Source organism: Vipera berus (genome assembly GCF_964194415.1).
Source record: "Vipera berus genome assembly, chromosome: Z".
NCBI classification, from domain to species: domain Eukaryota; kingdom Metazoa; phylum Chordata; class Lepidosauria; order Squamata; family Viperidae; genus Vipera; species Vipera berus.
The window spans coordinates 107,430,709-107,454,659 of NC_138205.1; the positions used below are offsets into that span (position 1 = coordinate 107,430,709).

Genomic DNA, 23,951 nt, shown 5'->3' on the forward strand with positions numbered 1-23,951 from the left:
ACAATACAATACAATAGAGTTGGAAGGGACCTTAGAGGTCTTCTAGTCCAACCCCCTGCTCATGCAGGAAACCCTATATCATTTCAGACAAATGGCTGTCCAATCTCTTCTTAAAGACTTCCAGTGTTGGAGCATTCACAACTTCTGGAGGCAGGTTGTTCCACTGATTACTTGTTCTAACTATTAGGAAGTTTCTCCTTAGTTCTAGGTTGCTTCTCTCCTTGGTTAGTTTGCATCCGTTGCTTCTTGTCCCGCTTTCAGGTGCTTTGGAGAATAGCTTGACTCCTTCTTCTTTGTGGCAACCCCTGAGATATTGGAACACTGCTATCCGGTCACCCCTGGTCTTTCTTTTCATTAAACAGATAGGAGGTTTGTTCCATTGTCTGAAAGAGGAATCTTTGTTTTGTGCTACTAATTTATTTTACATCAAGGGAAGGTATTTTCATAAAATATGTACATTTTATAAATACTAGATAGTAAGATCTCACATCCCAAGGTATGATTAAATCAAGGTGATGTGTAGTCCAAATGTTGTTTAATGATTCTCGAAGAGTAAAGTGTGTGTAATTTCAGGTGCTAAAATCAAAACATTACCAATATTTATTCTGGCACAATTGTATTCATCTTAAGAAATGAGGAAGGAATATTTTAACAAATATTCCTATGTTGTCTCTTGTCCCACTGATGCATAGTATTAACATGATACTGCTTGATTGCATTTACCTCATTAGATGAAGCATAAAAAATTCAAAAACTTTTGTATTAGTTTCTAATTTTAAAAAATATTGGGCCATTTCTGATTATATTGCAGTAATGCTCTCTGGGTTGGGAATAGCTTTGCCTCTGAATATTATACATCACAGAGACATTTTAACTGATATTCAAATCAGTTCAACCAGATTCTTGCATACAACAGTACACAGTTCTCTTTTTACATAAATGTACTTTGTAAATGCAGATTTAACATGAAAACATTGCATAAAATATAGTAGAATTTGTATTTGGATTACAGCAATGCACTCTCCAGCAGTGGCTCAGCAGTTAAGACACTGGGCTTGTCAACCAGAAAGCTGATAGCCCAGGCTTGAGACCCAACAGTCACATGACAGGATGAGTTCCCATCCTGGCTCCATCCCCTGACAATCCAACAGTTCAAAAGCATGCAATGCAAGTAGATAAATAGGGAAAGTAACAGTGCTCTGTGAAGTCATGCTGGCCACATGATTGTGGAAATGTCTTTAGACAGCGCTGGCTCAAAGGCTCTGAAATGGAGATGAGCACCATCTCCTATAACCAGCAACAACTAGCAGAGTAAAATCATCAGGGACTCCTTTTTATTATTCTACATGGGGTGCCCTTGAAGGTACCCCTCAAACTTTAACTGGTTCAAAATGCAGAAGTGCATACATTAATGTGGGCCCTAGATTTGCCCATGTAACACCTTTGTTGCATGAGCTGTGTTGGCTTCCAGGTTTTTCTGAATGCAATTTAAGATGTTGGTCATCACCTTTAAAGCCCTATATGCACATGGCCAGTTTGTATGTGGGATCGCTTTTCCTTAAATCATTAATTCTTAATTCCCTAAATCTACCCATCCTACCAGGTCAGATAGTGTGCACACACTTCTACTCCCTTCCCTTAAATATTGCCATCTGATGGGAGCTAGGAAGTGTGCCTCTTCTGTAGCAGTCCCTGCCCTATGGAACCCTCTCCCACTTGAAGTTTAGCAAGCCTCTACCCCGTTAGCCTTTCATAAAGCCTTTGAAGACCTGACTTTTTCCCCAAACACTAGGATAAGATTAGATGACTGAATATTAGAAATTTGACTTGATCCCAGGTTTTTGTTTTTAACATTTTAGTGTATTTAGTTTCATAGATTTAATATGGTTGTATGTGATGTTTTAGCTTTTGATTAGGAGCCGCCCAGAGTTGGTTAAAAGGTAGGTGACTATATAAATGTTTTAATAATCAAATAAATGAATGAATGAATGAATGAATGAATGAATGAATGAATGAATGAAATAGTATTAATAATGAATAAAAAATCATGACTTTTTCATATATGTATTGGCTGCTTTGAACTATGCTCTTCAGGGTAGTAATGGGGTAAGTAAAACCTTACAGAATTAAAATATTTCATAAAAATCTCTCTCTTAATTTGTGACACATTGTGCACCCTATTTTCTTCCTTGGAGAATTGATTATAAAGTAGCAACTGCTGTTGTGTAATGATTACTGTGAGGAAGTTAGACATGGAGATCATCAGGAGGCTGTGGGGGCCTGGATGGGGAACAGAGGCTTTGGCTGAATCCTGGCAAGATTGAATGGTTTCAGATGCATGGGACTCCAAAATCCAGAACTTTGACATCTTTAATTCTGCATGGGGTGGCACTACCCGAGATGGATCCAGCCTGCAACTTGAAGGTTCTCCTGGACTCGTAATTCCTGCTCAAAGGCAAGAGAGCCTTTGCAGAACTTCAGGTGGTATGCCAATTGTGGCCATTCTGGATCAGGTGTCCTTGTGCTCAGTCATTCAAGTCCTGGTCATCTCACACTTGGACTACTGCAATGTGCTTTACATGGGGCTAACCTTGAAAAGCATTCGGAAGCTTCAACTTGTGCATAGTGCAGCAGTGCAGGGAATTTTTGGGGCCCCTAGAGTGGCCAATGTTACACTGCTGTTCCATGAGATGCATTGGCAGCTGCTTTTTCTGGGTGCAATTCAAGATGTTGGTTATTATCTATAAAGCCTGAGCATGAGTCCTCCCCTTCATGGATTACTGTCTTGTTGTTGTGAAGGGGCTTGCGTAATTCAATGAAGCTATGAGCTATGCCATGCAGGGCCACCCAAGACGGAAAGGTCATAGCAGAGAGTTCTGACAAAATGTGATCCACTGGAGAAGGAAATGGCAACCCACTCCAGTATCTTTGCCATGAAAACCCTATGGACAGTACCAAAAGGCAAAAAGATATGATGCTGGAAGATGAGCCCCTCAGGTTGGAAGGTGCCCAATATGCTACTGGGGAAGAGCAGAGGGCTAGTACTAGTAGTGCCAGAAAGAATGAAGTGACTGGGCCAAAGCCGAAAGGACGCTCAGCTGTGGATGTATCTGGTGGTGAAAGGAAAGTCTGATGCTGTAAAGAATCAAGGAAAGTCCGATGCTGTAAAAAATCAAGGAAAGCTGGACATGGTCAAACAAGAGATGACAAGACTGAACATTGACATCTTAGGAATCAGCGAACTAAAATGGACAGGAATGGGTGAATTTCATTCAGATGACCATCAGATATACTACTGCGGGCAAGAATCCCTCAGAAGAAATGGAGTAGCCTTCATAGTCAATAAAAGAGTAGGAAAAGCAATAGTGGGATACAATCCCCAAAATGACAGAATGATCTCAGTTCGAATCCAAGGCAAACCATTCAATATCACAGTAGTCCACGTCTATGCCCCAACCACTGGTGCTGAAGAGGATGAAATTGACCAGTTCTATGAAGCCCTACAGCACCTTATAGAACTAACACCAAAAAATGATGTCCTTATCATCATGGGGGATTGGAATGCTAAAGTAGGAAGCCAAAAGATAACAGGAATAACAGGCAAGTTTGGCCTTGGAGTACAAAATGAAGCAGGGCATAGGCTGATAGAATTTTGTCAAGAGAATACGATGGTCATAGCAAACACTCTTTTCCAACAACACATGGACATTGCCAGACGGTCAACACAGAAAACAGATTGACTATGTGTTCTGCAGCCGATGTCCTTATCATCATGGGGGATTGGAATGCTAAAGTAGGAAGTCAAAAGATAACTGGAATAACAGGCAAGTTTGGACTTGGAGTACAAAATGAAGCAGGGCACAGGCTGACAGAATTTTGTCAAGAGAATACGATGGCCATTGCAAACACTCTTTTTCAACAACCCAAGAGATGGCTCTACACATGGACATCACCAGACAGTCAACACAGAAATCAGATTGACTATGTGCTCTGCAGCCAAAGATGGAGAAGCTCTATACAATCAGTAAAAACAAGACCAGGAGCTGACTGTGGCTCAGACCATGAGCTTCTCATTGCAAAATTTAGGCTTAAACTGAAGAAAGTAGGGAAAAGCACTAGGCCACTCAGATATGAACTAAATCATATCCCTGATAAATACACAGTAGAGGTGACAAATAGATTTAAGGAATTAGATCTGATAGACAGAGTGCCTGAAGAACTATGGACAGAGGTTCACAACATTGTACAAGAGCTAGAAACTAAAGCCATCCCAAAGAAAAAGAAATGCAAGAAAGCAAAATTTCGACTTCCGGTGGCGACGCGACGCTGAAGACAGCCATCTCCGGGCTGTCCGCTCCGCGGCTTTGTTTGAACTGCTGAAAACAGCGCCGATCAGCTGTTTTAGTGGTTCGGAAGCCACCTCCTCAGGAGAAGAGGAGGGGTGAGGCCCCAGGTAGGGGTTGAGCTCTCCGGGGCCGCCTGAGCTTTTAGATCGGGCGGCTGAAGGATCGAGCCCCCCCAAAGCCTGGGTTTGCTCCGGGCTGCGCAGCGCTTCTGCTCCGTGCTTTTGGGAGCAGAACCAAGCGTTAGCAACCACCCCTGCCAGAAGGAAAGACTTTTGAGTGTGAAGAGGCAGGCAGAGCGGTACAGGAGGTCAAGGTGAAGTGGATTTTTGTTCTCTAGTTCAATGGACTTTATGGATTTTAAAAGTGAAAGTGCGTAGCAAGTGAAAGTGGGGGAAGATGGCGACTAAAACTTCTAAAGTTCTCTGGAGTGCGGGGGCTTCCCCGGTGCAACAGTCCTCGCTGCAAGCCTTACTTCCTCCTGCACCTGCTCCGGCACTGACGGTTAAGGATTTACAGGATGCTTTGGAAAAGCACTCACAACAAATATCAGATATTATAGATGAAAAGATGGTAAAGCTGGAGGAGAAGCTGGAGGAGAAGATGGAAGAGAAGTTTACAGCAATGAGGGCAGACATCTTGCCTGCACTTGAAGGTGTGGCTGTATGTATTCAATGCTTGGATGAAAAAGTGGAGGATCTTAGCCAAAAGAATTCCAGACTAGAAGCAAAAGTTTTAGAGAATGAAAATATGATGGATAAAATGGATGGAGACTTGACTGGTCCAGTACCACCAGATGGAGTTTGCTATCAGAATCAGAGGCTTAAAAGAGAATCCTAAAGAAGATTTAAAGCAGATAGTCTCTGAGGCTTTGGAAGTGGTACTGGGACAGCCAGCAGCTGAAATTGAGGGAAGTATAGACAAAATCTTTCGTGTGAATTCATGGATTGCAAGGCAGAGGAAGCTACCTAGAGATGTGGTGGTTTATTTTACAAAGAGAGCAATCAGGAATGAAATTATCCAAGTTGCTTATGATACTAAGCTTGTGGTTGCTGAGCAAGAAGTTTTGGTTTTAAAAGAGATTCCTCCAAGAATTTTAAGGAGAAGGAAAGATTTTGCTTTTCTGGCACAGGAACTTAAGAAACGCGACATCAAGTTCAGATGGGAGATACCAGTGGGCATGGTGGTGATGCATGAAGGTACGAGACACCGTTTGGTCACAGTGATCCAGGCACGTGATTTTTATAGCAAAGTTTTAAAAGCAACCCCTCTACCACTTTTGGAATCTGCAAAGAAAAATGGCGAGGGAAAGCCTCAAGATGCTGAAGGAACACAGACAGATGAGAAAGTTACTGGAGGGGATCAAATTACAGTTTCATCGGAAGACGCTAGAGAGCAGAGGATGACGCGTGCCGCCTCGAGACGAGTGAGACAAGAGCAAGAGCAAGACCAGCAGAAAGTTATGGAACCTTCAAAGCGTACCTATAGCGAAGCTGTGGGAGGGGCGCGGCCTAAGGAAGTTAAGGGGATCCTGGCAGGCGTGCTCCAGAAGCTTCGGGACGCCAAGGATGGCGACTAAGTTCCTAACTTGGAATGTCAATGGTTTAAACTCACCACAGAAGAGAAAGAAAGTTTTTCAATACTTAAAACAATTTAAGACTGATGTTATTTGCTTGCAAGAAACGCATATTAGGGTTATGGACCAAAAGTACCTGTTGAACGTAAGGTTGGGTACGCAATTTATTGCTTCTGCAATGAATAAGAAAAATGGAGTGGTTATTTATGTCAAGAATACTCTGACAGCGGAACTAATAGAAGCAGATAAACAAGGAAGATATGTTATGATAGATCTGCTGTTAGAAGGCAAAAAAACGCTTTTGGTTGGACTGTATGCTCCTAATCAACAACAAGCTGACTTTTATAGATCACTACATAGTATGATTACCCAGATGGATTATAAATCTTTTATTTTTATGGGAGATTGGAATGGTGTCTTGGACGTACAACTGGACAAGTGTGGTTCTTTTAAACATGCCCCGAGCCATGCTAGATTGCCTAAATATTTTTTTGAAATGAAGGATGATCTGGAATTGCAAGACATCTGGAGAGAAACACATCTACATGAAAAGGATTATACTTTTTTTTCTGATAGACACCAATCTTTTTCCAGGATTGATTTTATATTACTGACTAATGATTTTTTTTCTAGGATTAAGAAGATAAAGATTTGTCCAAGATCATTCGCAAGAACGCTATATTATGGAATGGAGAAAATGGATTGAGTTTATCCAGAACAAGTATAGGGTTAAGAAGTTTTATGTAGCATTCGAATAAGTCTTCTTTCGTTTTTTTTTTCGTTTTTTTTATTCTAGTTTTTTATATATATTTAATATTGTTAAGGTGTGTCTTATCCTATATAAGCTAGAGAGTGATGGATTTTAGAACTTATAGTTGTTAGTATATGGTTGTTTATGGTTGCCTTTTTATATGTATATACCTTGTATTTAGCTCTGGGAAGTCGGGGGGGGTGGGGGAGGGTGGAGGGAGGGGGGGAGGGAGGGAGGGAGGTTGGGGGGAGGTAGGGGGGGAGCAGGGAGGGGGAAGGGGGGTTTCTTAAGGGAAAACTGTATTTTAAAACTTTTCAATAAAAAAAAAAAAGATTTGTCCAAGAACTACCGTATATCTGACCATAGTCCAGTCTGGTTAGAGATTAATAAGGATAATAGAGATAGGCGCTCTTGGCGCTTAAATGAGAACTTGTTTAGAAATCAGAGTAATGTGGAAGAATGTAAAAAACAGATGAAGGACTTTTTTGAAATTAATATGAACAAGGATACTTCTATGGACATGGTTTGGGACGCTAGTAAAGCTTATATGAGAGGGGTGTTAATATATATGAATAAAAAATACAGACGTAACTTGGAAGTCAGGAGGAAAGAATTGGAGAATGAAATTAGGGAAAAAGAAAAGGCCCTAATTTTGAATCCATCGGATGTGAAGATCAAAGAGGTTATTAATTTGTTAAGAGGACAATTTGATAAGTTGATGGCTGATCAGGTGGCAACCAACTTACGGTTTGCTAGGCATAAAACCTTTTGCAATGCCAATAAACCAGGTAGATGGTTAGCCTACAGGTTAAGGAAAAAGCAAAGGGCTTCTAACATAGATAAAATAGAACATAAAGGCAAGGTTGTGTATCAACAGGATCTTATTAAGGAAGCCTTTGTGGACTTTTATTCCAAATTATATGCTAAAGATAAGATTAATGAAACAGACATTGACGTATATCTGAAGAATGCCAACATCCCGGTTCTTACACAAGAACAAAAGGAAGAGATTAATCAATTGATAACAGAAGAAGAAATTCTTTTAGCAATTAAGCAACTGAAGGTAGATAAAGCGCCAGGTACGGATGGACTGACTACGGTCTATTACAAAAATCTACAATCGGAGGTGATAAAGCCATTAAGGGAATTGTTTCAGACAATTCAAAGGGGAGGAAGGGTGCCTCTGTCTTGGAGAACTGCTTTTATTTCCCTGATCCCGAAGGAAGATCAGGATGTTACTCAAGTAAGAAATTACAGACCAATATCACTTTTGAATACGGACTACAAGATATTTGCTAAGGTTTTAGCTAATAGATTGATGAGGGTTTTGCAACAGATGATTCATGGGGACCAAACTGGGTTTATTAGTGGTAGACAAATGAAAAATAATGTGAGGCATATAGTTGACTTGGTGGAGTTTTTGGAAAGGAACAACCAGATCCCTGCAGCGTTGATCTTTTTAGATGCTGAAAAAGCTTTTGATCAATTGGATTGGCAATTTTTGATGAAAGTTTTAGATAAAATGAATTTTGGGGATAAATTTTTACAACCAGTTAGGGCATTATATCAAAAACAAACTGCCCGAATAATAGTAAATAATAGTTTGACTGAAGTATGCAATATTGAAAAGGGCACAAGACAAGGGTGTCCGTTATCACCTTTATTATTTGTATTAACATTGGAGATATTATTGATTAAAATACGGAATTCGGGAAAAATTAAGGGTATTCAAATTAGAGATCAGGATTATAGACTGAGGGCGTTTGCAGACGATCTGGTTGTTACGGTGACCCAGCCAGAAAATTCTGTTGTGGACCTGATGGAGATAATAATGCAATATGGGAAGGTTTCTGGATTTAAGGTTAATGTACAAAAAACTAAAATATTAGCCAAAAATATGACAGCATCGCAAAAGGCCCTTTTAGAAGGGTTAACTGGATTCGAGATTGTTAAAAGGGTTAAATATTTGGGGGTGTATTTGTCACCCTCAAATGCAAAGTTATATAAAAATAATTATGAAAAGCTATGGGGAAAAATTCAAAAAGAATTGGAGAGTTGGGAAAAATTGCAATTGTCCTTACTGGGAAGAATTGCAGCAGTGAAAATGAATGTCTTGCCTAAATTTCTATTTTTATTTCAAATGATACCGATTCTTAAAAAAGATTCAAATTTGGAGGAATGGCAACGGGGTATCAATAAATTTGTATGGGCAGGGAAAAGGCCACGAGTTAAACTTAAGATTAAGCAGGATACGCGTGAAAGAGGTGGTCTTAAAATGCCCAACTTTAAATTATATTATGAAGCTGCTGCGTTGTCAGGGATAAGTGATTGGATTAATTTGACACAAGGGAGATTATTAAATCTTGAGGGCCACGACTTGTTATTTGGCTGGCATGCATATTTACTGTATGATAAGAAGGTAGATAATGTGTTTAAAGTGCATATTTTAAGACAGGCATTGCTGAGAGTTTGGAAAAAGTATAGACATAAGTTAGACTACAAGATACCGTTGTGGGCAATTCCGAAACATGCAATAGAAAACATAAATGTTGGCTTCAAACATGATGTGACTACGTACAAGGAAGGGGTGGGCGGAGGGAGGGGGGGAGGGATTGTTAAAAATAAAATGTATTGTAAAACTTTTCAATTTAAAAAAAAAGGAATGGGTGAATTTCATTCAGATGACCATCAGATATACTACTGCGGGCAAGAATCCCTCAGAAGAAATGGAGTAGCCTTCATAGTCAATAAAAGAGTAGGAAAAGCAATAGTGGGATACAATCCCCAAAATGACAGAATGATCTCAGTTCGAATCCAAGGCAAACCATTCAATATCACAGTAGTCCACGTCTATGCCCCAACCACTGGTGCTGAAGAGGATGAAATTGACCAGTTCTATGAAGCCCTACAGCACCTTATAGAACTAACACCAAAAAACGATGTCCTTATCATCATGGGGGATTGGAATGCTAAAGTAGGAAGTCAAAAGATAACTGGAATAACAGGCAAGTTTGGACTTGGAGTACAAAATGAAGCAGGGCACAGGCTGACAGAATTTTGTCAAGAGAATACGATGGCCATTGCAAACACTCTTTTTCAACAACCCAAGAGATGGCTCTACACATGGACATCACCAGACAGTCAACACAGAAATCAGATTGACTATGTGCTCTGCAGCCAAAGATGGAGACGCTCTATACAATCAGTAAAAACAAGACCAGGAGCTGACTGTGGCTCAGACCATGAGCTTCTCATTGCAAAATTTAGGCTTAAACTGAAGAAAGTAGGGAAAAGCACTAGGCCACTCAGATATGAACTAAATCATATCCCTGATAAATACACAGTAGAGGTGACAAATAGATTTAAGGAATTAGATCTGATAGACAGGGTGCCTGAAGAACTATGGACAGAGGTTCGCAACATTGTACAAGAGCTAGAAACTAAAGCCATCCCAAAGAAAAAGAAATGCAAGAAAGCAAAATTTCGACTTCCGGTGGCGACGCGACGCTGAAGACAGCTGAGGAAAGGAGGGAAGCAAAAGGCAAGGGAGAAAAAGAAAGATACACCCAATTGAATGCAGAATTCCAGAGAATAGCTAGAAGAGATAAGAATGCCTTCTTAAATGAACAGTGCAAAGAAATAGAAGAAAACAATAGAATAGGGAGGACTAGAGAGCTCTTCAAGAAAATTGGAGAGATGAAGGGAACGTTTCATGCAAAAATGGGCATGATAAAGGACCAAAATGGCAGGGACCTAACAGAGGCAGAAGAGATTAAGAAAAGGTGGCAAAATTACACAGAAGAACTATACAAGAACGAGCTTAACATCCCTGATAACCACGATGAGGTGGTCACTGACCTCAAGCCAGACATCCTAGAATGTGAAGTGAAATGGGCCTTAGGAAAGCTGAGCAACAACAAAGCTAGTGGAGGTGACAGTATTCCAGCTGAGCTATTCAAAATCTTAAAAGACGATGCAGTAAAAGTGCTACACTCAATTTGCCAGCAAATTTGGAAAACTCAACAGTGGCCACAGGATTGGAAAAGATCAGTTTACATTCCAATTCCAAAGAAAGGCAATGCCAAAGAATGTTCAAACTATCGCACCATTGCACTCATTTCTCATGTTAGTAAAGTTATGCTTAAAATCCTACAAGCTAGACTCCAGCAGTATGTGGATCGAGAACTACCAGAAGTACAGGGAGGATTTCGAAGAGGCAGAGGAACTAGAGATCAAATTGCCAACATATGCTGGATCATGGAGAAAGCTAGAGTTCCAGAAAAACATCTACTTCTGCTTCATTGACTATGCTAAAGCCTTTGATTGTGTGGAGCAGAACAAACTGTGGCAAGTTCTTAAAGAGATGGGAGTACCAGACCATCTTATTTGTCTCTTGAGAAACCTATATGCAGGTCAAGAAGCAACAGTGAGAACTGGACACAGAACCACTGATTGGTTCAAAATTGGGAAAGGAGTCCAGCAAGGCTGTATAATGTCACTCTGCCTATTTAACTTATATGCAGAGCACATCATGAAAACTGCAGGGCTAGATGAATCCAAAGCTGGAATTAAGATTGCCAGGAGAAATATCAACAACCTAAGATATGCAGATGATACCACTCTGATGGAAGAAAGTGAAGAGGAACTAAAGAGCCTCTTGTTGTGGGTGAAGAAGGAGAGTGCAAAAGTTGGCTTAAAACTTAACATTAAGAAAACCAAGATCATGTCCCTCTCAATTCCTGGCAAATAGATGGGGAAGAAATGAAGGTAGTGACAGATTTTATTTTCCTGGGCTCCAAGATCACTGCAGATGGGGACTGTAGCCAAGAAATTAAAAGACGCTTGCTCCTAGGGAGGAAAGCCATGGCAAATGTAGACAGCACACTAAAAAGCAGAGACATTACCCTGCCAACAAAAGTGCGTATAGTCAAGGCTATGGTCTTCTCAGTTGCAATGTATGGCTGTGAAAGTTGGACCATAAGAAAGGCTGAGCGCCAAAGAATTGAGGCCTTTGAACTATGGTGCTAGAGAAGACTCCTGTGAGTCCCTTGGACTGCAAGGCTATCAAACCGGTCAGTCCTAGAGGAGATCAACCCTGACTGCTCTTTAAAAGGCCAGATCCTGAAATTAAAACTCAAATACTTTGGCCACCTAATGATCAATGATTATTAGGCCACCTAATAATCAATTTTTGCTGCCATGTGCTTTCCTTAACTGGAGAAGAATTCTTCTTCGAAGAATTCCAAAACAAAGTTTGCAGCAATAGCATTTTCTCATTGTTGTCCAGTAATCCTGGTTTTTCCCTTACATAAAAAATAAGTACATAGACCTATATAATAACTTTGGTGTTTCATTGCTTGAAAATAAAGCTCAGTAATCCAGAAAAGTTCTTGATGAACCTTCTTCAACATGATGTCCTCAAAAATATGTTGCATTCCAACTCTTGAAATCCTCAGCTAGCCTTTGTTGGCCAAACTGGATGAATTATATGAATTGAAATCCAACTTATCTCAAGAATGTCTTGCTGGGGACATTTATGCATGTTTATAATAATAAATAATATGAATCAGAAGTTAATTTTATTTTATAATGATTATTATCATACTGATATCTCTACTAAACTCATTATACTGGTCTTTCATTTTTATTATGAACTTTAGGGCAGAGCTTGCTTCATGCTGTGATGCTGTGCATAATTTTATTGCTTCTCAAAATAATACCCCATTGGGAAGCAACATGACTTATGAAGTGGACAATAAAAAAACCATCCACATTACAGAGGACATATTTCAGATGTTGCCAGAGGTAAGAAAAGCTCTGATGATATCATAAACAAAACAGGATAAAACCAAAAAGAGGTACAGAAAGAATATTTTTGTTCAGTTTTGACAAGAGTAGTTAAAAAAATTAAATTTTACTCTATTCAGCTCTAGTCAGATGTGAAGTCCAATCCCACCTCACCAGAAATGGAGAATGTCTTTTGTTCGAGAAACTATTGTCAGCTTGAAAGATATGATTAGACAAAATACAATGACTCAAATGTAAAACTGCTTCATACTTCATGTTCTAGCATTTTAGAAAGCACATATGGTAAGAAATTATGGAGATACACTATAGGAGGATATCCATTCATTGGCTGGATTCACATTTCATGTTAAACTCTTATATAGTTTAATCTTGATTGGTATGTAAATGCTGCTATTATAATGTTGTAGACCATGTTTATGGCTTTGCACAGTGACATTTCAACAAATCATGATTAAATTAAAATTGACTTAGTGCAATGTGTGTACCCAGAATTATTTGGCCCCTGGAAAATACTGGGAGTTTAAAGATAGGAGAGTTATACTCACCAGCAGTAGAGATAGTGATCTATCTGCATCACTCAGTAACTACTTTAAATACGAAAAGAATTGCATGCCCTTGCCCTTTTAAACTTGTTGCTGTCTCTTGTTTTCAGTCTCAGCCTCTGGATTTTCCTTTCAAACAGTGTGCAGTTGTTGGAAATGGAGGAAATCTCAAGAGTTCTAATTGTGGAGCTGAAATTGATAAATCTGACTTTGTGTTTAGGTAAGAATTATTAAGTATAATAATCAACTCACCGCAGTCCATTAATAAGAAAGGGAGTGAATCAGCCTTTTCCAATGTGGTTATGTTGGCTACGGATGTCTGAAGTTATAACCTACCTCACATCAAAGGAACATGTTGTAAAAGAATGTAAAGGTCATTAATTGCAAAAATAATATTGTTTGTTCCCACCTTTCAGGAGCAGCTGATTGTGCTAGAGTTTAGATGTTCAATATACAATATGGTCAGTTCTAAGTGGAATATCAAGCAAAGGGTTAAATTGGGTTATTCTGCTATATTTGCTTTTTTATTGCTATGTAATGAAATCTGCTTCATCAGATCCATACATGTGTTGAGGTGAGAGATCCATACATGTGTTGAGGTGAGCTTAATACTGAGGTTTTCCAGTGAATGAAGACAATTTTTCAACAATTTTTCATTGTAGCTTGTTGCAAACATAGTAACTGGATTTAAGAACAACCTTACATATGAAGAATTACTGCTGTTCCATCTATTTTCCTTTTGAAAGGCTGACAAGAGGGATGACATGGTATCAGTTACTCATTTTTAGTAGATACGTAAATTTGTCATTTCAAATGCATCTAAATAATTGGTCATCGTCCCATTTTATAGAAGGAATGCTTTAAGTTAGTTATGATTCCTAATTTTGAGCCTCAGATATGATACATTTTCAGCATGCTTGTTGTGTATGTAAATAGTTACTAACAAGGGAATTGCAGTCTGCAGTATTTGCTGGAGTAGAGCGGGAGATTCAGGTGCAATCATTGGTTGCAATGAGCAAGAAGCGGGAAAATAAACGCTGCTGATTGGTTACAGTTCAAGCAGTTCCACTATAAAAGGTTGCAACATTTGACAGTTGACAGTTGACTTATGTGTATTCAATAAACCTGTTTTATTGCAAACCACTCTGAGTCCTCGTCTATCAGAACCAAACAATTGGCGACGAAGGTGGGATAGACAGAAGACCAGAGAATCGTCGATTGTTGCGCAAAGGCGGCAAATTCGAAAACGTGTCACAGTCAACCGAGCGGCCGCGGCGAATAGAAAATTCTCCGAATGGCGCAAATAGGGTCATTGAAGGAATTCGACCCAAATTTCCCCGAGGATTGGGAAGAGTACATTGGACAAGTTGAAGGGTTCCTGCTAGTGAATGGAATCACCGACGACAGGAAAAAGGCGGCTGCATTACTAACGATTTGCGGCACACCGGTCTACAGAATTGCTGTCGGACTGTGTCAACCGCAACCAGTCTCTAGCGTGCCTTACGCCGACCTGTTAGCCAAATTAAAGGTCCACTTCACGCCTAGAAGATCGGAGCTATTCTGGCGCCGCATTTTCGAGAAAAGGAACCAGAGACCGGGTGAATCCATTCAAAAATTTGTCGCTGCCGTCAGGGAAGCCGCAGTACGATGCAAATACGATAACTTAGAGATAAGAATTCGGGACCGAGTCGTACTGGGCTTACGAGATGAGCAGCTACAAAACAGAATAATTGCCAAACCCACCGGCGATCTGCAGGAGGTGATAGACGAACTCTTAACGTATGAGTCTACCGGGTATCGCGACCCCCCCCCGCAGTAGCATGGCAGCGGCGTCTGAAATTAACCAAGAAGGCTATGTGGACTGCGGGGAGGTGGATCAGCAGTGGGAGGACGAGATCGCCGAAGTCTCAAGGCGATTCGGAAAAATGGCGCCAAGACTGGCCAGAACTGAGGGGCCCGAGCCTAACCGCCGACAACAAACCGCAACGCCGCAGAGACAAGCGACCGGGGCACAACGACCATGGAAGGACGCCGCAGCCCGTCCAAGAGACAATGACAACCAAAACCGGTGCGGCAGCTGTGGTGGCAACCATCCCCGTGCATCTTGCCGATTCCGGAACGCGAAGTGCAGGGCATGCGGAAAGACCGGCCACATCCAGGCCATCTGCAGGAGCCGCGCTCGAGACAACCGCCTTAACGAAGTGGATGTGTGGCCCGAAGGTAAGGTAACCCCTTACTTTAGTGGCAAAGAGTCCCCTAGACCCAGGGCTAGATTTCCTAATCTAGGGGTGGTGGCAGGTGTCAGTTGCAGGAGGAAAGGGAAAAACAGCAATTTTCCAGATGGAAAATTAAAAATCGTAGTCCATTTGCAAGGGGTTCCCTGCAGAATGGAAATAGATTCTGGAGCTTCGGTGTCAATAATCTCCAGTGAAACCCTGGAGAGAATTGAACAATTAAGTGGAAAGAAAATTCCACTTAGTTCAACAAAAATTCAATTAACAGATTTCCAGAAAAGCCCCATAAAAATAAAAGGGAAAATTAGCCTCAGAGTTCAATTTAAAAATTTTAAGGGGGTCTTAGATTTAATAGTTACTGAGGGGCGGAGGACTAGTCTAATTGGCCTTAACTGGTTCCCTGCCCTGGGCATTTGGGTCGGGGGAATAAATTCAATAATCAAAAATAAGACCCTCGAATCAGTCTGCAACGAATTTGCAGACGTATTCGACGGATCTCTTGGTAAATACAAGGGCCCCCCGATTAAATTTAACCTAGACCCCTCAGTGAAACCAATCAGGCTTAAGGCCCGAAGGGTGCCTTTCGCGCTGAAGGAAAAAATCGAGGCCGAGCTCGACCGGCTTGTAGGCCAAGGGGTACTAGAACCTGTTGAGGGAGGCCTGTGGGAAACGCCGATTGTCACACCCCTAAAACCCAATGGGGATGTGAGAATCTGCGCTGACTACAAAGCCACCCTCAACATTGGAATGAAAAAGCATGCTTACCCGGTCCCGACGGTGAAGCAGGTCCTCGCGACGATCCAGGACGGCGCCATGTTTGCCAAGTTAGACTTGGCGCATGCGTACTTACAATTGACTGTTTCTGAAGAGGCTGCTGAAGCACAGACGATTGTTACCCACAAGGGGGCGTTCCGGGTCCACAGACTGCAATTTGGTATTGCAGCTGCTCCAGGCATCTTCCAAGAAGTGATGGAGAGGACCTTAAAGGGCATACCTGGTGTATGCCCTTACTTTGATGATGTCCTGATAGCTGGAAAAGATGAAGAAATGTTAGTGGAGCGGCTGGAACAGGTATTGGGAAGGTTCAGGAGGGCTGGACTAAAACTAAAAAAGGAAAAGTGTAGCATTGGAGTTAAGTCCACTGAATTTCTAGGGTTTACAATAGACAAGAATGGAATTCATCCTACACCTGATAAAATCAAGGCAATTAAATTGGCACCAGAACCAAAAAACAAGGCAGAATTACAAGCCTTCCTTGGTTTAGTAAATTTTTACCACACATTTGTGCCTCACAAAGCTGCCATTGCAGAACCTCTCCATAGGCTCTTGGATAAAAAAACCCCATGGCAGTGGCTTAACAAACATAGGGTGAGTTTCCAAACATTAAAAAACATTCTTTCCAGCCAATCAACTGTAACCCATTTCATTGAAAATAAACCTATTTACCTAGCATGTGATGCTTCACCATATGGTGTGGGGGCCGTGATCAGCCATTTAGACAACCAGGGAATACAAAGGCCAATCGCATATTACTCTCGGACACTAACCAAAGCTGAGAGGAATTATGCACAGATTGACAGGGAAGCATTGGCAATTGTGGCAGGAGTTAAGAAGTTCCATGACTACCTTTACGGTAGGAACTTTACCATACTAACAGACCACAAACCCCTGTTGGGACTATTCACTACGGATAAACAGACTCCCCAAATCATGTCACCCCGAATGCTGAGATGGTCCATATTCCTCTCAGCATATTCGTTTTCTCTCCAATACAGACCGGGCAAGGACATGGGACACGCTGACGCCCTGAGCAGGTTGCCCTTAAACATAACAGAGGATGACCCTGCCCCTGTGGGGCAAATAATGTCCCTACAGGACATTCCGGACTGGCCTTTAACAGCCAAGGATATAGCTGTGGCAACAGACACCGACCCAATTTTAAAGAGGGTAATGGCTTGGGTTCTAAGTGGGTGGCCTAATACCAATCCGGATGCCAAATACATTCCATATGTCAGAAGAAAAGATGAACTATCAGTTCATTTGGGATGTTTACTGTGGGGAAACCGCGTGGTTATTCCTGAAATCCATAGGCCAGCTATCCTATTAGAATTACATGAAGGTCACCCAGGAATAGTACGCATGAAGGCGTTGGCTAGGAGCCACTTATGGTGGCCAGGTCTGGACAATAACATTGAGGAATGTGTTGCCAATTGCCATCTGTGTCAACGTTCTAGGCCTGAACAACAACACATCCGCACGCATAAATGGGAGTTAGCTAGAAATCCGTGGTCCAGGATTCATATTGATTTCGCTGGACCTTTCCAAGGGGTGACATTTCTGGTAGTTGTGGACAGTTTTTCTAGATGGTTAGAGGTAGTACCAGTCAGTTCTATGACTTCTAGTAAGACAATACAGGTATTAAGGGGCCTCTTTGCCACTCACGGGTTACCCGATATAATTGTGTCAGATAACGGGCCACAATTCACCTCTGTTGAATTCCAGGATTTCCTCAAGGCCAACTCGATTAAGCACAAGACATCAGCACCCTTCCACCCATCTTCCAATGGCTTGGCTGAACGTAACGTGAGGACCACGAAGGACGCATTAAAAAGAATCATCCGAGGTGACTGGCATCAAAGACTGGCTGAGTTCTTGCTAACCCAACACACGACACCATGTACTGCCACAGGCAAAAGTCCAGCTGAAATGAGGTGGGGAAGAAGACTAACCACCAAATTGGACAGATTACACCCTGACAGACTAGAACATTTAATGTGGGGGATTTGATATGGGCCAGGAACTATGCATCAGGGGACAAATGGATCCCAGGGGTGATTACTGAAATTTTGGGGCCCCTGGCGTACACTATTGAGGGGGAAGGGAATTGGATCAGCAAGAGACACATAGATCAGTTGAGGAAGAGAACTAGCGGATGCGTACCAGAAGAAAGGGATCAAAACATATTTGGGGGGAACAGTACATTCAGGGTCAGTGATAACAACACGCCTGGTAGTGGGGAAGCCGAATTGCAAAATAACTCAGCCTCTGGTAGCCAACAACAACAAGCTAGTCAGTTCGATTGGGAAATACCTTTGAGGAGTAGGCCAGCGACCACTGATCTTCAAACACAAACAAAAACAAATTCACAAATCAGCAATAGGGAAGCATCAGAGTCAGGCAACCAAGAGTCCAGGTCCAACAGAGACTATCAGCCAAGCAGACTATCTGGTAAAGGTGTCCCTAGCAGCCAGGGCAGTAGATACCCTTCTAGAATCCATAGGCCACCAAAATATTTAAAAGATTTTGTTCATAAATAACAACAACTGGGGGGTAAGGGGTGTTGTGTATGTAAATAGTTACTAACAAGGGAATTGCAGTCTGCAGTATTTGCTGGAGTAGAGCGGGAGATTCAGGTGCAATCATTGGTTGCAATGAGCAAGAAGCGGGAAAATAAACGCTGCTGATTGGTTACAGTTCAAGCAGTTCCACTATAAAAGGTTGCAACATTTGACAGTTGACAGTTGACTTATGTGTATTCAATAAACCTGTTTTATTGCAAACCACTCTGAGTCCTCGTCTATCAGAACCAAACAATGCTGTTATGCCAAAACATATTCCATTAATTCCTTATTTAGAATAAGCCTTAGAAATACAATCCTTCAGATGCAGTGATGAGACTATAAAAGTGATGAAATTCCAGTTCTCAGAATTCAACTGGCTAGAAGTTGGATAGTGCCTGATTTGGTAAAATTAATGTATCTTTTAATACTTGAGAGAAATCTGATTGCTATAATAGACGAATAGGAGTGGAATCTAAACACCTTTTGTAAAATTACAGGTGCAACCTTCCCCCGACCAGTGGAAGTGTCAGTCAAGATGTTGGCAATAAGACAAACCTTGTAACTATTAACCCAAGCATTATAGCTCAGAAGTGAGTATAACTGTGGTATTATTTGCAATCTTTGTTTAATTATTAGGCTAAACATCCCAGAAGCTCACTAGTGTGTCATCATCATCACCATGGCTTCTCAGTTCTACTGGCTTCATTAATGGTCCCAAACTCCCTCTTAAAAAGGCAGGCTAATGCAAAGAGAGACCTCTTATGTTTTTCATTATTGGAAAAGTATAGTTTCTGTTCCCACAAATTTCTCCATCGCTATGAGATCAAGAAAATATTTGAATAATGAAAACCATTATCTAAGAAGTGGCAATGGACTTTCTTGTCTCTCAGTGCTCCTTAAGGTTTTGCTTCAGTGCTGAAGCTACTTTTATGTTATGCATTGACTGAACATAGGAACCAAAAGGAAAAAGGGGAAATAGATACTCCACAAAACAAAATTTGCATAGTCATTTTGTTAAAAGTGGCTCACTTTGTCTACAAACTAAATACTGGTAAATTTAAATAAACTGTAAGCTCATCCTGTCTGCCTGTCTATAGTTAAACTACTGCTGCTTAAGGTAGGTGCTCTGCATTTTTAGCACATATCCAGATCTAGTGTCTTTGTTCTTATGACCAGATATAACAGACTGAATGATCAGAAGGCCACCTTCCTGGAAAACATTGCAAGTTATGGAGAAGCTTTCCTTTTGCTACCTGCTTTTTCCTTTAGAAGCAACACAGCAGCATCTTTCAAAGTACATCACACCCTGAAAGAGTTCAGTGCGAAGCAGAAGGCCATATTTTTCTATCCAAGGTATCTCAAAAGTCTTGCTCAATTCTGGAGAACTAAGGGTGTCAAAGCCTATCGTCTGTCTTCTGGCTTCATGATCACCAGTGCAGCAATGGAACTCTGTGAGAATGTGAAGCTGTATGGTTTTTGGCCTTTCTCCAAAAGCATAGCAGGCGTCCCTATAAGTCATCACTACTATGACAACCAACTTCCAAAGCCTGGTTTCCATGCCATGCCCAAAGAGTATAACCAGATTCTCCAGCTCCATGGAAGAGGTATCCTAAAGTTGCAGTTTGGCAAGTGTTTGACAGTGTAGCCCAAAGTATGTTTTTGCTTCAGAATGGAGGGCACTTCTGTCAAGTCATGCATTCCTATTTTGGTAGAGGGTTGAACAGTTTATGATAATCAGTGCCAGAAGAGATGGATGTTGCAGCTCAAACTGGGTTGTAAAACCTCTTTTCTCTCTCTCTTTCTAACACTCCTTTTTCTTTCTTTATGACAGTCCCTTTGTTTATAACATTTCCTTCTCTGATTCTTCCATTTTATCCACTCATTGACATTTCCCACAATTATTGTCTATAAAGGGCTTTTGAAATGAGGACACCTGCACAGAATTGCGGTGAGAATCAGAGGGTGCGTTAGGATCATACATTTGTCATTTTTAGTTTCAATAAAAGAGAATATTTATAGCTCAGGGTTGAACTGTGTTGGTGCTCTTTGAGTCTGATTGTTTTCTTGCAGATATTTCATTAGCCAACTAATTAAAATCATTGGTGACTCACATTGATGAAGTTATCTAGGCGGGTAATGAAATGTTTGCATGCAAACAATCAGGCTTGGAGAGCACTAAGAATTCCACATTTTTATTTTATTTGAGTATGTAATAATTAATTAAGCAACAATGGCTTTATGTTTTATAGCTGGGAAGAACAATCTGTAGCCCATAATCACATGCTTTCTTCAAAACCAGACCTCTATGATTGAGATCAGCTACATAGTTGTAGGAGATAAGAGATGCATAACATTTGTAAAAAAAAAGCCCTAAAATATTTTAATATGGCTTTAAGTTTTTTAATGCCATCTAAAAATCAGGGAAAAACAGAAAATCTTGGGAGACAAATAAATGGAGTGTTGCTAAATCAGAATCATTCTATTAAATACATCCTTGTTCGCTACAAAGATCACCAAGCACATAAATTAAACTTTATTTCATCATATATCCAAAAACATGCACAATTTATGCAAAGATCTTTAAAAAACAATATTTTACGGATTTTCATATGAACTAACCACAGATTTGATAGTAGGGGAGAGGCTATCTTAGAATGAACAATGTTCTGCATTTTTTTAATCTTTAGGCTAAAAGAGAAGCTGTATAGCTTTTTATTGAGTTTTCCAAGGAAAATAATGTTTTGGTGATATTCTCTATGTATTTATTTTATAAGGGATTTCAAGGAACCCTATTTTCCATTCGACAATTATTTCTCCATTGATATTCAGCCTCCTTCTCTTTGTTGAAACCCAAGATAAAATGTCATGACACAGAGATACACTGCAATCTGTTGTTGGATTTGATCAAGTCTGAAATGATTAATTTTTGCAAGTCTAACTACAAAGCATTCTGTACTTAAGTATGACGATCTAAAAGCAAATGTGTGCCATTTTAAATGGTTGTAATCTACCTTTTTACATAGATTACATTTTCAAAGCTCAGAATGTTCACTATCACTAAGAAGACACAATCTCAGGATGAAAGTGGTGTTTATGTAGCTCCTGCATTCTTAGTTTTATTCTTATAAACGTATTTATTGTTTTCTTAATGCAACCTAAAATGGTAGAGCACTATCTGTCTAGGACAGGGGTAGGCAACCTTGGCTCTTTTATGACTCGTGGACTTCAACTCCCAGAATTCCTGAGCTGGAATGGCTGGCTCAGGAATTCTGGGAGTTGAAGTCCACGAGTCATAAAAGAGCCAAGGTTGTGTACCCCTGGTCTAGGATCTTGGAATATTACTGAACATTTTCCAGTGTGCAAAGAGTTATACATGGACTATGTCCAAATGTAAGTCTTCTTCTGCATTGTGCCATTGCTTTCTTGTTTTTGTTATTTGTGGAACCTCAACGTAGCATCCACTTTATTTCTGTGAAGAACTGAATTGCCAAAAAATTCAGTCCTCTGCAATCTCTTCTCATCAGTGTGCAGATAACATGTACAGAATCTTCTGCATATTTGTCTTGTCCATCTCTTTTTTTTGCTCATTAAAATAATAGCAACTGAGAGCAGGCAAGAGATTTTAAAAAATATTCCAACATGCCTTATAAAATCAAATACTCCAAGAATTAACAATCCCTGTCTCATTCTCCAATCATAATATCAAAAAGTAAATATTCCCATATTTTGTAACAAGGATAAAATTATACTTTTAAATGTAACACTAAAGAATGGAATTCATGAAGTCAGAGTAAGAAAAAGAATTGTTTTCAGGGAATAGTGACCGTGTGCTTTGCACATCCATTTTCTAATTTTGTATGGGCAGGCAATCTCTTTCTAAGTGATGCATGTTTTACAGATAATCATCTGAATTTTGATATTTAATTCTTAATGTGTGTTTCATTAAAACTATGAGAATTAAATTATTAATGAGTCTTGATTAAATTTTCTTTTCTTAACAACATGGAATAAGAGAGAAAAAGTTACATTGTGCATTCCAATAAAAATTGGGATATGCCTCTTGGGCAACATTTTCAGACCATTGATGACATTCCATTAACCAAATGAAGCACTTGTCCATAAAAATTGGAGAAATAAATAACTTTTTGGATTGACTTTCCCCAGAGATGAAAGCAGAGCAAATATTCTACTGGGTATAAACATTTTCAGAACACTGAAAATTTGCTTAAATTTGGCCATTTATTGAACAAAACTGATAGAATTCTGTCAAGGTCAATCTATATATAAAAATCATATATAATTTTGGTAATTCAATCTCTCTCAGATAGATTTTCCATAGTTAACAGAAAAGCAAAAATAGATCCAGTTGCCTTTTGCATATGTCCTTAGTCATGTGCACAATAATACCACTAGCAGAATACAGAGTGACAGAGTTGGAAGGAACCTTGGATGTCTTCTAGTCCAACTCCATGCCTAAACAGGAGACTTCATATCATTCCAGACAAATGGCTGTCTAATTTCTTAAAAACCTCCAGTAGTGGGCCCCCCACAACTTCTGAAGGCAAATTGTTTTCACCATCAGGAAAAATTCTCCTTAGTTCTAGGTTGGATCTGTCTTTGATAAGTTTCCATCCATTGCTTCTCATCTTGCCCTCTTGCCATCTTGCTTTGGAGAATAGCTTGACTCTTTCTTCTTTGTGAAACCTCTCAAATGTTGGAACACTGCTGTCATGTCACCCCAGTTCTTCTCTTCATTAAACTAGACATACCCAGTTCCTGCAACTGTTCATTATATGTTTTAGCCTCCGGCCCAATAATCATCTTTGTTGCTCTTCTCTGCACTTTTTCTAGAGTCTCAACATCTTTTTTATTTCATGGTGACCAGAAATGGATGCAGTATTCCAAATGTGGTCTCACCAAGGCAATATAATATATAGCAGCACTAATATGTTTTTGAACAGACTGTTCCTCTGTTGATGAAGCCTAGAACTACATTGACAGTTTTGGCAGCTGAAGAACCTTGCTGGCTCTAATTAAGTGGTGTCCACTTGGATTCCTAGATCCCTCTCACAGTTAGTACTATTGAGCCAAGTGGCATCTTTTCTATAACTGTGCATTTGATTTTTCTTTCCTAAGTGTAAAATGTTACTTTTCTCACCACTGAATTGCATTTTGTGGATAGTGTTCAAGTCTGTCAAAATCTTTCTAGATCTTGAGCTTATCTTCTAAAGTGTTTGCTAGCTTGGCACTGTCTATGAATTTGATCAGTTCCCTTCTATCCCTTCATCCAAATCATCTATGAAGATGTTGAAAAGTACTGGACCTACGACAGAACCTTGGGTATCCCACTGAAAAC

General features: G+C 40.2%; 1 protein-coding gene across 1 annotated transcript in view; it reads left to right on the forward strand.

Annotated features, from left to right (window-relative positions):
* ST8SIA6 (ST8 alpha-N-acetyl-neuraminide alpha-2,8-sialyltransferase 6) overlaps positions 1 to 20,240 on the forward strand; it is a gene marked incomplete at both ends in the record, with an annotated part of 47,249 nt that extends 27,009 nt beyond the window's left edge. The window contains 4 exons of the mRNA XM_081346266.1: positions 12,331 to 12,475; positions 13,131 to 13,240; positions 19,093 to 19,185; positions 19,772 to 20,240. Coding sequence (XP_081202392.1) covers positions 12,331 to 12,475; positions 13,131 to 13,240; positions 19,093 to 19,185; positions 19,772 to 20,240 — 817 coding nt within the window. The remainder of the gene's footprint in view (positions 1 to 12,330; positions 12,476 to 13,130; positions 13,241 to 19,092; positions 19,186 to 19,771) is intronic.
* Positions 20,241 to 23,951: the final 3,711 nt, after the last annotated feature.